Source organism: Babylonia areolata, chromosome 3 (assembly GCF_041734735.1).
Source record: "Babylonia areolata isolate BAREFJ2019XMU chromosome 3, ASM4173473v1, whole genome shotgun sequence".
In the NCBI taxonomy this organism is placed as follows: Eukaryota; Metazoa; Mollusca; class Gastropoda; order Neogastropoda; family Buccinidae; genus Babylonia; species Babylonia areolata.
Genome location: NC_134878.1, coordinates 25946702 through 25958895, shown reverse-complemented (window position 1 = coordinate 25958895; position 12194 = coordinate 25946702). Strand labels below are relative to the sequence as shown.

Genomic DNA, 12194 nt, shown 5'->3' with positions numbered 1-12194 from the left:
AGTCATATTTCGTTTTTGTCAATAACTCGTGTTTATCTATGAGGTTCTTGAAAGTATTTATGCTAGGTGCACGTTTGATATTGTTTGTTAATTTGTTCCAATAATTTGTTGCTCTGTTACTAAATGTAAACTTTCTGAGATTTGTTCTGGAATACTGTTTAAATATTTTGTCTGTACTGTTTCTTGTAATGTCTACCTTTGACTTTGACGATCGACGATTTAGGCCTCTCCCGAGGCCTGTTCGTGCTTCAAAGCTGTCACTGAATTGGTTGCATGCGTGGCGAGCGCGGCTAAACCAAATCAGTTACTCTGGCAAGACGGGTTGTACAGACCAGGTAGGTCCCTCCAATGCTTATACAGGCGGCTCTTGAAGGCGTTGACAGACGGCGCCAGGACCATGGAGTCTGGGAGACTGTTCCACTGTGTCACCACTCTGAGAAAGCGTTTCGTCTGGAGCTTTAAATGTTGCCTCTGAGGTTTCCACTGAGTGAGGGCTGGAACACTGGCCTCTGTACATCATAATGTCCATGGAGGTATTTGAATACCTCTATCATGTCCCCTCTCTTGGAGTACAAAAAACACACCTCCACACACTCTATTCTCCATTCAGATACATCCACTGTGGATCGAGACGTTTCTGTTACTCACACACACATGGCACAATAATCATCACATTCTGCGGCGCCAAATATTGTCAGTGCCATCCAAAACTCTCCCATCCAGTTCAGTTCGTCCTTCGTCATTCTGGAAACACGTTACACACCTAAAAAGAAAACGTCACACAAAAAATGGCATCACACAAAAAAACATTATTGTACACTTCAGAGCATGTACAGAAAACCCCTTCAAAGGTTAAGTGAAGGATGAAGAATGACAGAAGAATGAGAATGTCACGTGTTGTGACAGTCCCACAAGCACGCCATGGCTGTGAGCAGACAGACGGATTTCCACCACACACAATGCTTTTTTTTTTTGTACTCCAAAGGTGGACACTACCAGAAACAGTACAGACAAAATATTTAAACAGTATTCCAGAACAAATCTCAGAAAGTTTACATTTAGTAACAGAACAAATTAATAAACAATATCAAACGTGCACCTAGTATAAATACTTTTAAGAACCTCATAGATAAACACGAGTTATTGACAAAAACGAAATATGACTTTGATGGATAAAATGACTGAGCTAGTCAACAACCTGACCAACAATATAAAGGAGTAAATCTGCAGGGGCATAAAAAGCCAAAAAAAAATGGCTAAGTTGTATAAAGCAACGCCCCAAATCCTGATCCTGATCCTGATCCAAGTGAAGGACTGTAAGCAGCGTCCCACATTGTCCTCGTCACCGCGTTCCTCTTTTGGCGACCAGGAGTGCAGTGTGGACCTCATTTGTTCTGCAGGTTCTGTGACAGCTGTTAGAAACGGGAGGCAAAGATGTGTGTGGGTGTTCAGAACCAAGAAAAGGTAGAGGAGGGCGAGGGTTGGGGCTGGGGGGTGGGTGTAAGGTGGGGGGATGGGGGGGGGTGAACAGGTTCATTGTCAAGACAGCACTTTGAAGACAAGAGAACAAAGGAAGATGGCCAGGCTATTTCCTGTTCGTCCCGTGTGGTATCAGTTTTTCCGGGGAAGTTTTCAGTCAAAGGCTCAGCAATGAAAACACTCCAGTTGTTTCAATGGTTATATCTTCTTTTCTTCTTTCTTGTAGTTAACGACTTTGTGTTGCTCGTGAATACCATGGACAATTGTAAATCCTTTATCACCTTTCTGATTGCTGTTCTGAAGAGTGGCTTTTCAATTCTTCCAGTGTCACCAGTCTATATAAGATAGACGCCACAGTTCTGTGCTGAATCTGAAGAGTGGCTGTTCAGTTCTTCCAGTGTCACCAGTCTGTGTAAGATAAACGCCACAGTTTTGTGCTGAATCTTTGTGCAGGTTTTCAATGTCCTGTGTGCCAGGGAGATAAAGAGAAAAAACACGTGCACTGGTGTGTTGAAACAAACACGAGTGTTGAAGCACAGGCGTGCAGAATTTTCCTTCCGTGTAGAGGACATTATTTTAAATTCATTTACAGCAGATATAGAGCTTTTTGACATATGTTTTCTGCTTAATTCCTTATCAGACGGTGCTTACTTTGCAGAACATATTAATGCTATGTATTATCCAGATGTCTTCAGTAGAACCATTAACGACTGTCAATATTTTTTAGTTATTTTTGAAGAGTTACTTAAGTGATAGCATTTTCCCCTGTTTGGAGTAATTGTGGATAGTTGCTTTGTGCATTCAAAGTAGAGAGTTATTGCCATACATAATATTAATATCATTACTGAAACAATAATGTGGGATTATTGTTGTAGTTGTTGAACTGTCTCTTTCAGTGATGATATATTCTCTGTCTGATGCTTACTGTGGATGTATCATGAACTTACATACAAAGAACTGTCAAATATTATCTCCAACTGATTTTCAGAATGTAACATGTAATATCCGACCTCATCTTTTAAATAAAATGTAAGTGCTCCTTTTTCAATTGATAGTGATAGCAGGTCTATTTTCCCCTGCTTCAGTTTGTGGATAATAACGGTATATATATATATATATATATATATATATATATATATATATATATATATAAACGGAAGAAATTATAGAGAATTATTGTCATATATATAATGCTTTCATCATTAAGGAAACAACGTTGTTAAAATTATTTGTTTGTTTGTTTTTGTTGTTGTTGCCTTTCTCGTTATGCTATTTCGAAATCTGAGGTGGTTGTGGGTGGCATTATCATGTACTACATTCAGAGAATTAGGCCTACTGTAAAAAAAAAAAATATATGAAAATAATGAAAAACATTAATAGCAGACCTGATTCTTTGAAAGCAAAAATGGCCTATAAACTCCCCCTTTTCAACTGATAGCAATAGTATTTACCCGATCGAATATTATGGATAGTAAAGTAATGTGTTTACATACAGAGGATCAGATTCCTATTGTCATAGGATATTACGGTTACATCATTAACGAAACACTGTCAGAATTGTTTATTCACATTTTCCTTTTTTCAGATGTTTTTCTTATTTATGGCTGTTGTTGTTGTTGTTGTTGTTTTGTTTTTGCTTCCTGGAGTTGTGGACAAACCAACCAACCAACGAAAAAAAAAAGAAAAAAAAAAGAAGTAATATATATATTAGCATTATGTGTTTATATTTCAGTTGAGAATTATTGTTAGATATTTAGATCTTTCATGAAACATAATAACAGGGTGAGGATAAAAAGTGTCTACCAGCTGACAATGGCAACTAAAAGACTGTAAAAATTCTGCACTGAATACAAACCTAAACACCGAGAGCTTGCAGGAGATAATACAGTAATACAGATTCGTAATACAAGCAAACTCCTGCACTCCAGAAAACTTCACTGGCGTAGATATATATATATATATATATATATATATATATATATATATATGTGTGTGTGTGTGTGTGTGTGTGTGTGTGTGTGTGTGTGTGTGTGTGTGTGTGTTTTAACAGCAATCCATGCTCACCAATCATTAAAAATACACTGTGGTCCCCCTCTGTGCTTACAAAGGCACGTCAAAGGTGGGTGAAACTGCCGCCGCTGGAGACGACATAAACCTTATACCTCCACCAATCCTCCATGACTCTTTTGTTAATGGATAAGTTTCAGTGTTCTTTCACGCTGGCTTACTCTTTTTGTTACTACTACTACTACTACTACTACTACTACCACGTGTACATACAAGGAATGTATTACTCTGAGCCATTCATTGCCGAGCCCAGTGCCCCCACCTCAAGTACAACGAGCTTGGTTGGCCACAACTCTAGTGGCATCAAATCTGCAGGGAACTATCAGTGTTGTGATGCCATGAGGCCACCCAGTTGAGAAATGCCAGCACTGCTGCTGTGTGTTTCTGTATGCAGCCTGCTCTTAGTCAGTGTGCATGACACTCTGTCGTGTTCGACTATGACCATCAGAGCAGCAATGGAGGCAATTGCTGCCCCAGATATCTGGGCTAGAATTAATTTTGATGATGATGGAGAGTGTCTTGCCCAAGTTACATCCCCACTCTCTCGGCCAAGAGGGTTTTGGGGCCGGCAGTCGGCGTTGGGGTGGTTCCCAAAGGCCAGTTAGCCCCCATGGCTGCAGCACTTAGAGCCAATGCAATTTTGCCTCCTTGTTTTAGAGTCATATAGTCCTTCACAAAAGACTAAGCTGTAAATGATTTCCCAGTATAGGATAAGGCTAAATGACCCATAGCTTTTCATGGCCATTGGGGCGGTGAATTCATGACATACTATGACCATTAAGTGTGGAGACTAGACAGTTCCCATGCAGTCTTTTCTGCCCAGAATGTGAATGGGATTTTTTGTTTTTAGGTTCATTTTGTATACACTTAATGGAATCCAAACTGTGTTTATGCAGTACGAGTTTCATTAACTCTTTTCAGGTTTGTTGTTTTTTGTTGTTGTTTTTTACCAAGCCTTATGCCCCAAAATATTCCTTGTGTCCCAGAAACACGTCGTTATAAGACATACATTGTGCTGTTAGATGCCAAGAGTAAAGGTTTTGTGTGCTGTTAGATGCTTTTGTGATGATCAAGAGTACTGGTTTTGTGTGCTGTTAGATGCTTTTGTGATGATCAAGAGTACTGGTTTTGTGTGCTGTTAGATGCTTTTGTGATGACCAAGAGTACTGGTTTTGTGTGCTGTTAGATGCTTTTGTGATGACCAAGAGTACTGGTTTTGTGTGCTGTTAGATGCTTTTGTGATGACCAAGAGTACTGGTTTTGTGTGCTGTTAGATGCTTTTGTGATGACCAAGAGTACTGGTTTTGTGTGCTGTTAGATGCTTTTGTGATGACCAAGAGTACTGGTTTTGTGTGCTGTTAGATGCTTTTGTGATGATCAAGAGTACTGGTTTTGTGTGCTGTTAGATGCTTTTGTGATGATCAAGAGTACTGGTTTTGTGTGCTGTTAGATGCTTTTGTGATGACCAAGAGTACTGGTTTTGTGTGCTGTTAGATGCTTTTGTGATGACCAAGAGTACTGGTTTTGCACACTATTCACATGCATGTATTGCTGCCTTGTGTAATGTGTGGATATATGTTATGTAGCATGCAGTGCAGGGTTTTGCCCAAGAGAAATAAAACTGAATGCAGTTCATGCTCTCAGTTTGTCACAAATATTGTAAAATGTGTGCACAGGTGCATTCATGTTCTCTGTGTGTGTGTGTGTGTGTGTGTGTGTGTGTCCATATATGTTAATATCATGCTTAGGTGATATGAACACAATGAGTATGACAAAAGGATATATTCAAACTATTTCTCCATTAACAAAACTCCTTCCACAACACAGCAGTCGTATTTGACATAATTTTTTTTTTTTTTTTTTTAATGTCAAAGAAGAATAGAACAAAGTGCAAATATAATTTTTTTTTTGTGGTTTCATAATAAACAAAAGATACTAATTAATGATGAATCTATCAACAATGAATCAATGCACTTCGAGTGAACTGAACTATTCTAAGATGACTGTTGAGAGAGAATAAAATAAATAAAAAAGAGAGAGAAAAAATCCTGAAACTATAATGCAAAAAAAAAAAAAAAAAAAAAAAAAAAAAAAAAAAAAAAAAAAAGAAAGAAAGAAAAAAAAAAGAAAATGAGAAAACTAAGTTTTGTTACTAAGCTGGAATGATGATTTAAAATTTAATCCATACATCTTCAAATTTGTGCAGGTATATTATTCACTTACTTATAAGACAGAGAGAGATGGAGAGAGATGGATGATAATGAAACTAACAAGCCATCTTACAAAGTGAAATAAATAAACGTGAAATGTAAAATCAGATGGCCAAGCATCCAGGTGGGATCATTCAATTTTCAAACACTACTAACGTCATGTTTTGTATTATTTTGCTGCCAAACATTACAAAGAAAAAAAAAAGACGTAAAAAGCACAAGAGAAAAGGAAATACAAATCGTACAAATAGCACCAGTATAATGTTACAGTATCATTCATTGAACAGTGGATCAATCGCCTTCATTGCCCCGACATTCAAAGAATGCCAGAACATGTACAGGTCATTTTTTAATCCCCCCTCGCCCCCCCCCCTCCACACACACATTCCCTAACCCCCTAAAAAAGCAGCATGGGGAGAGAAACCTTTCTTTGAAATAATTAATGATAAGTTACTGGAGTTAACCCTGGATACCATTTTTCCCGTACAAAGAAAAGAAGCATCTATCATTTTCTATAGTAAAATTTCTGGTAATGTATCACAAAACCTTTATTTAAAAAAAATTATAAGAACAACAAAGGAGTATCTTGCAACTAAGTAAAGGTAAGAAGGTCAACCAACCAAATTAGAAATAATTCCTGAGGAAAAGAAAAGTTCAAGGTTGAGAAGGGTAACTGAGAAAAAGAGAGATAGAGGGATATCCATTTGGGATATAAAATAATAATGGGAAGGAAATATTTTTCAGTTTATTGTCACCCCTCCTCCCATTCAAGGAATCCAAGCGCAAAGACAAAATATTAAGTTATTTAGTGGTTCTTTAACAGTGGTGACGTCCGTGGTGATGAAATTGCTACACCTTCCCCCCCCCCATAAAATGTGTGTGTGTGTGCGCGAATGTGTGAGCATGCGTGTCACTGTGTGCACACGCACATGCCAGTCAAAGTTTGCGTGCATGCTCACACTTGCCTGGATCAGGGTGGTTAACGAAAAACAGAGAAGAGCATCCCTGACAAAGAATCCTTCAAAGCATGCAAGGGGCAATAACATTTACCTAAACTGCACCAGCTTATTTCAGTAATGTGGATGACAAAAAAGAAAAGAAAACAATAAATCACTTTGAGAATAAACGTTTTTCAACGTTTAAAAAGAAAGAATGGAAAACATCATGGACATACCATTTGCGCAAGAACTGGGGGAAGAAAGGAAAAATGTACACCTGTACAGCCTCTATGCAATGTATAATTCTCATCATCAGGCGATTTCACATGAAATGGAACTAATTAAGGAAAAAAACATAATACAAAAGTGAACAATTTTCTCTCATTTGTGGTCTCCCTGCTAATCAAAGTACAACTCGAAACTCTTCTCTTTTTTTTTTCCAGTGTGCAACTGTCAAGAACAAAATTCTTCAACCTTCTGCATCCCTACTGGACAGTATGCACTTCAAATTACAAGTTTACAGCTAAGGAGCATAAACAAACTCCACAACAATGCAATATAAAAAAAAAAAAGGAAAGAAAAACAAACCAACCTGAAACTAGTGAAACTGAAAGAGTATCAATACATATTAAGACAAAACCAGGGACTGAATAAGGACTGCAATTCACTTTCAGATTAAAGTCACAAAGCTAGCATCACAGTGTTTGAAGACTAGATCAAATGAAAAATTTACACATCATTGCTATTTCAACAATACAAAAGAGTCCCAACATTAAATAGAACCAACCACATATGCTCATTGAAAGCACACATACACACACACAAAGTAAACCTCTCATCTAGGAAACCACATCTTTAAGTTGTACTGCAGATAACTCAAAAGCTGAAAGACGACCGGGTCAAGCTCCACGTCTACATTCTCACATCAGATCAACACATCAACCCTGAACACTGACCACTTCTCATGCACACACATCCATCAGGCATCACAGTTCTTGAGGCAATTGTCAGTCATTGGTATCGGGTATTTCAGAAATAACTTACACACACATGACATGACTACAAATGATTCATCTCACAAATGAACAATGATTTATATTCAAACAAAAACCTGTTATGTTCATTGCAAAAATGTCTCCTCATTGGACCATTACAGATGTTATTCTGCACCAAGATTATAGCAGTGTCTTCATAACACAGACCAGGAACTTGTTCAGCTTGCTGTGGCAGTGGTGACTGTGGCTCATTCCATGTCCTTTACTTTTTCCCTAACAAACTGTTGTGGCCCCTTCTCAGCCCCTGACACAACTTTCAACATCACAACCTCCTGCAGTTTGTGTCAGGATCACTCAGAACCAGAACTACTATGCAAAGCATGTTTTTGGTAACAATTAAATACAATTCATAAACTTCCTGGATTAGGCAAGATTTGAATATTCTAGAGGAGATACATTTTCTGCTTTTTTTCTTCTTTTTTTTTTATAAATAAGAATAACCTGAAGAAAAAGTTCCTGAGGCTAAAACCAAAACAACCAATTCTGCATTGCATCCCAGGCTCTCAAAGAAATTAACACAGGACTTCAAGTGGGCAACAACATTCAAAGCAGTTTACTTTTTCTTAACACTGCATCAAACAGTAAGTGAGTAAGTGTTCTGTGTTCAGTTTTTTCTCTCTCTCCTGATTGCAACATGTCAGTCATTTCAGAGAATGTCTATCCTTTGGTGAGATGTCTCCTCGTGTGCTTGGCCAGGTGGTCACTTCGCATGAAGCGCCGGTCACAGGAACCACACTGGAACCGCTTCTCTCCCGTGTGTGTGCGCACGTGGCGAGAGCGTTCATCTGATCGTGCAAATGTTCGCCCACAGTTCTCCCAGTCACATGCGAACGGCTTCTCTCCTGAAACAAATATTAACAAATAACATTGATTACTGATCTGATCATATAAATTCATAAACATAGAACTTTTTATATTTTCTTCCATGTTTTTCTTTCTCTTTTTTCAAGTTTTCAAACAGGAGGAGTGTGTATATTTGGTGATACATATACTTACCATGTCAAACTGATGCAAACTAGGCCTATCGGTTTGCTCTGCTTGGCCAAACTTCGCGCGGCTAACAGTGAAAAGACAGGCCGTCTTGCCCGGTCAGCTTTTACCCAATCAAATGCCTCTAAAAGCTATAAGTGCTGAATCATTCCTTTGGCCAAGGCTCTCCACGCCATCTTGTCAGGTTTATGCTCTGTCTCGTCTTACAATGTTTTTGGCTATTAAGCGTATTCATTTGGCCTTATTTCAAACTTTCAAATTATTATCAGGCACCACAGATGAGCTCAGTGCAAATCTACGTAAACTATCAGGTTTTTTTTTCTTCTTTTTTTTTTCCCCACAGGCCATTTCATTCCATGCATCTTGTTCATTCTGCTCAGATTAAAAATAAAGAGTGAATTTCTTTCTCATCTCTCCTATCATTTTCAAACCAAAAGCTGATCACAGTATTTGATAACAGATCAAAAAAGAAAATCACAAGATTTTCTCTCTCTCACTCCCTCCACATACCAAAACCAAACTTTAAGTTCGACCCTGACAGACTGGACAATGTGTATTCACAATAAAGGTAAATTTGCTATGGAAAAAAAAATTCACCCCTCAGGGACTGACCTGTGTGAGTTCTGATGTGGGCCTTGAGGTGTGAGCTCTTGTAGTAGGTCTTCTGACAGGGCTTGAAGTGGCAGACGTGCAGCCGCCTCCGCTTCCCGTTCACTGGTGTTGACCCCTCCCCTCCTTCTGCCCATACCTTGGGCACAGTGGAGGAGGAGGGGGTGGCGGGGGCGGGAGCGATGGGGCAGAAGTCCGTGCGACCCTTCTTCAACCCCTGGACCTGCTGCGGGGTCAGTCCGATGGGACCTGAACCGTTGAGTCCATTCACCACAATCACCTGCACGATTGGAGCTTGGGAGGTGGAGGGTGCTGAGTTCGCAGCACCCGATGTCGGGTTTAAGGGGAGATTGACCATTCCATTGATGCCAGGAAGAGTCACTGCACCACTCACGGTGGAGATCTGAAGAAGAGGAATGTTGGAGACCACCGAGGGAGTGGACGAGGAGGAGGAAGAGCCAAAGGAAGAAGTGGCGGTGAGATCACTGGGCTTTGAACAACCCTTCATGCAAGTCTGCGAGGAGAAGTGGTCTGCAGGAGAGCCAGTCTTGCAGGTTTCTTGACACGGCGAAGTGCCAGTTTGACGGTAAACCTGAGCGAGTCCCAGCGGTTTGTTAGCAGCATGATTTTGCCCCATCTTCAAGCTCTGTACAGAAGGAACAGAAACTCTTGGTGCAGATGACTGTCCACAAGACCCCACCACCGGTGCTGACACATTACCCTTGTGCACCTTCGCAGGAGGAACGACGGCTACGCTGGAGTCTTGCACAGTGTCCTCCAGCTTGAGGTGGCGTTTGCGCAGAGGTTTGCAGCTGTCTGGGATGCTGCTGAGAGAGTTGGTCACCACCTTGGTGTTGGGGACGATGACTGGGACGGCTACAGGCTGTGGAAGCACTCTCTGTGGCAGCCTGATCGGGGGCTCCTTCAGGAGCTGCAACATGTCATGATGTGACTGTCATTGACACAGCCATCAATACCACACAGGACGTTACAGTCACCGAGTCAGCCATCAACACCGCACATGATGGTCACTGACTCAGCCATCAACACCACACATAATGTGACAGTCACTGACTCAGCCATCAATACCACACATGACATGACAGTCACTGACAACAGACATCAATACCACACATGATGTGACAGTCACTGACTCAGCCATCAACATCACACATGATGTGACAGTCACTGACTCAGCCATCAACATCACACATGACAGTCACAGACTCAGCCATCAATACCACACAAGATTGTGACTATCAAATTTTAGAAAAACATGCCAGGGTAGTATGAGCTACAACACACACCTGTTTTTTTTTTGTTTTTTTTCCAGTATTGATAAAAGCACTCTGGTGTTATCCACTGGAGATTTCTGAATGTAACAAGTTGCATCATTTAAGAATAACAAAATTGTGAATGAAACTTCTTTTTGATTATCATCTTTTTAATTATTTTATTTTATTTTTTACTACAACAAGAACTTCGCTGTAATGCAATATCAGTACCACTAAACTGTGACAAATTACAATTGTTGCTAGCTATCAACAAAGCTAGAGCCAATGCTTGTGATATATATATATATATTTTTTTTTTTAATGGAAAAATTGCTCCTTAAGTTCTAATTGCTCAACTCTTTCAGTGAAAAAGAAAACCCTTGCTCTCAGTCTCACTCTCCAGCTTGTCTATATTTACAGCCACCCCCAAATTATGCAAGCATGCAGATCTAGTTTATTTCAATACAATCCAACAGGAAAAATTAAGGAAAAAAAAAAAAAAGAAAAGAAAAATCTCCTGACCTGCTCCAGTTTGGTTTCTTTCTTGACGGTGACGGCAGGAGGGGGGGAATGAAGTGAGGAGGAGGAGAAGGGGTCGTGCTGAGGGTCAGTTTGTGGGGAGAATGATGAGCAGGAGTCCTCCGAGTGGGGAGGGGTGGGGCAACCCAGGTGAGCGCTGGTGAAGGAGGTGGGTGGGTGATGACGATGGAGGAGGAGGAGCTGCTGGCTCTTCTCCTTGGACTGGAGATCAGCCAGGTGCAGGAGAGATTCGGCTGCATCTCGCATCTCTTTTCCTGTGTGAATCATCTGGAGGAGAATAAAATGAAAATTTATCGTTTTCTTTTTTAAACTGTAGTACATAGAAAGTTTTATCATTCATGTGTCTATTCCATCATTTCATCATGAGTGATAGATTGAACTTGGTCATGTCAAATACAGACTTGGAAATGGTAATTAAAAAAAAAAAAAAAAAAAAATTACATGCAGAAACACACATGATACAGTCACACCATTGTAATTATTCAACAAATCGGTATGCTATTTTTCGCCAGTGTGGAAGCAAAAAAAAACAAACACAGGGAATATCAACAGAAAAGGAACCTCCACTCTGTCTCTTACCATTTTCTTACTCCATGCAATTGACGGGTGTATAGCACAGGGCATGGGTAATCATATGAAATGTATTCTTGTTAACAGCCAATGCATACTTTAAATATTTTTATTATATTTTATTTTTTATAAACTTTTATATTACCTCCTGTTCCTGTCCAATTTCAATTTTGAGACAACGATGCCAAGCCCCACCAAATTTCATTATGACTAATTCTCCCATCAGAAATATGTACCTCTCTCACCCAGGTCAACATGATCCACACAGAGAGAGAGAGAGAGAGAGAGAGAGAGAGAGTTACTGGTAATTCATAGACGATAATAGGTGAGAGAGAGAGACTGAGAGAGAGAGAGAGTCGAACAATACGGCCAGTTAAAACCCAGGGAGTAGACTCCCCAAATACGGTTATATAGGTCGCCCACGTGATCAAGGGGTGTGCACTTCCTTATGCATGCATGTCT

The 12194-nt window shown here is 39.9% G+C and overlaps 1 protein-coding gene across 1 annotated transcript in view; it reads right to left on the bottom strand.

Moving 5' to 3' along the window:
* Nucleotides 1-5414: 5414 nt before the first annotated feature.
* Nucleotides 5415-12194, bottom strand: part of LOC143279886 (uncharacterized) — a 7652-nt gene continuing 872 nt past the window's right edge. Inside the window, exons 2-4 of the mRNA XM_076584179.1 lie at nucleotides 11145-11429; nucleotides 9352-10279; nucleotides 5415-8591 (exon numbers count right to left, since the gene is read on the bottom strand). Of these exons, the coding sequence (XP_076440294.1) occupies nucleotides 8407-8591; nucleotides 9352-10279; nucleotides 11145-11429 (1398 nt within the window). The 3' untranslated portion in view covers nucleotides 5415-8406. The remainder of the gene's footprint in view (nucleotides 8592-9351; nucleotides 10280-11144; nucleotides 11430-12194) is intronic.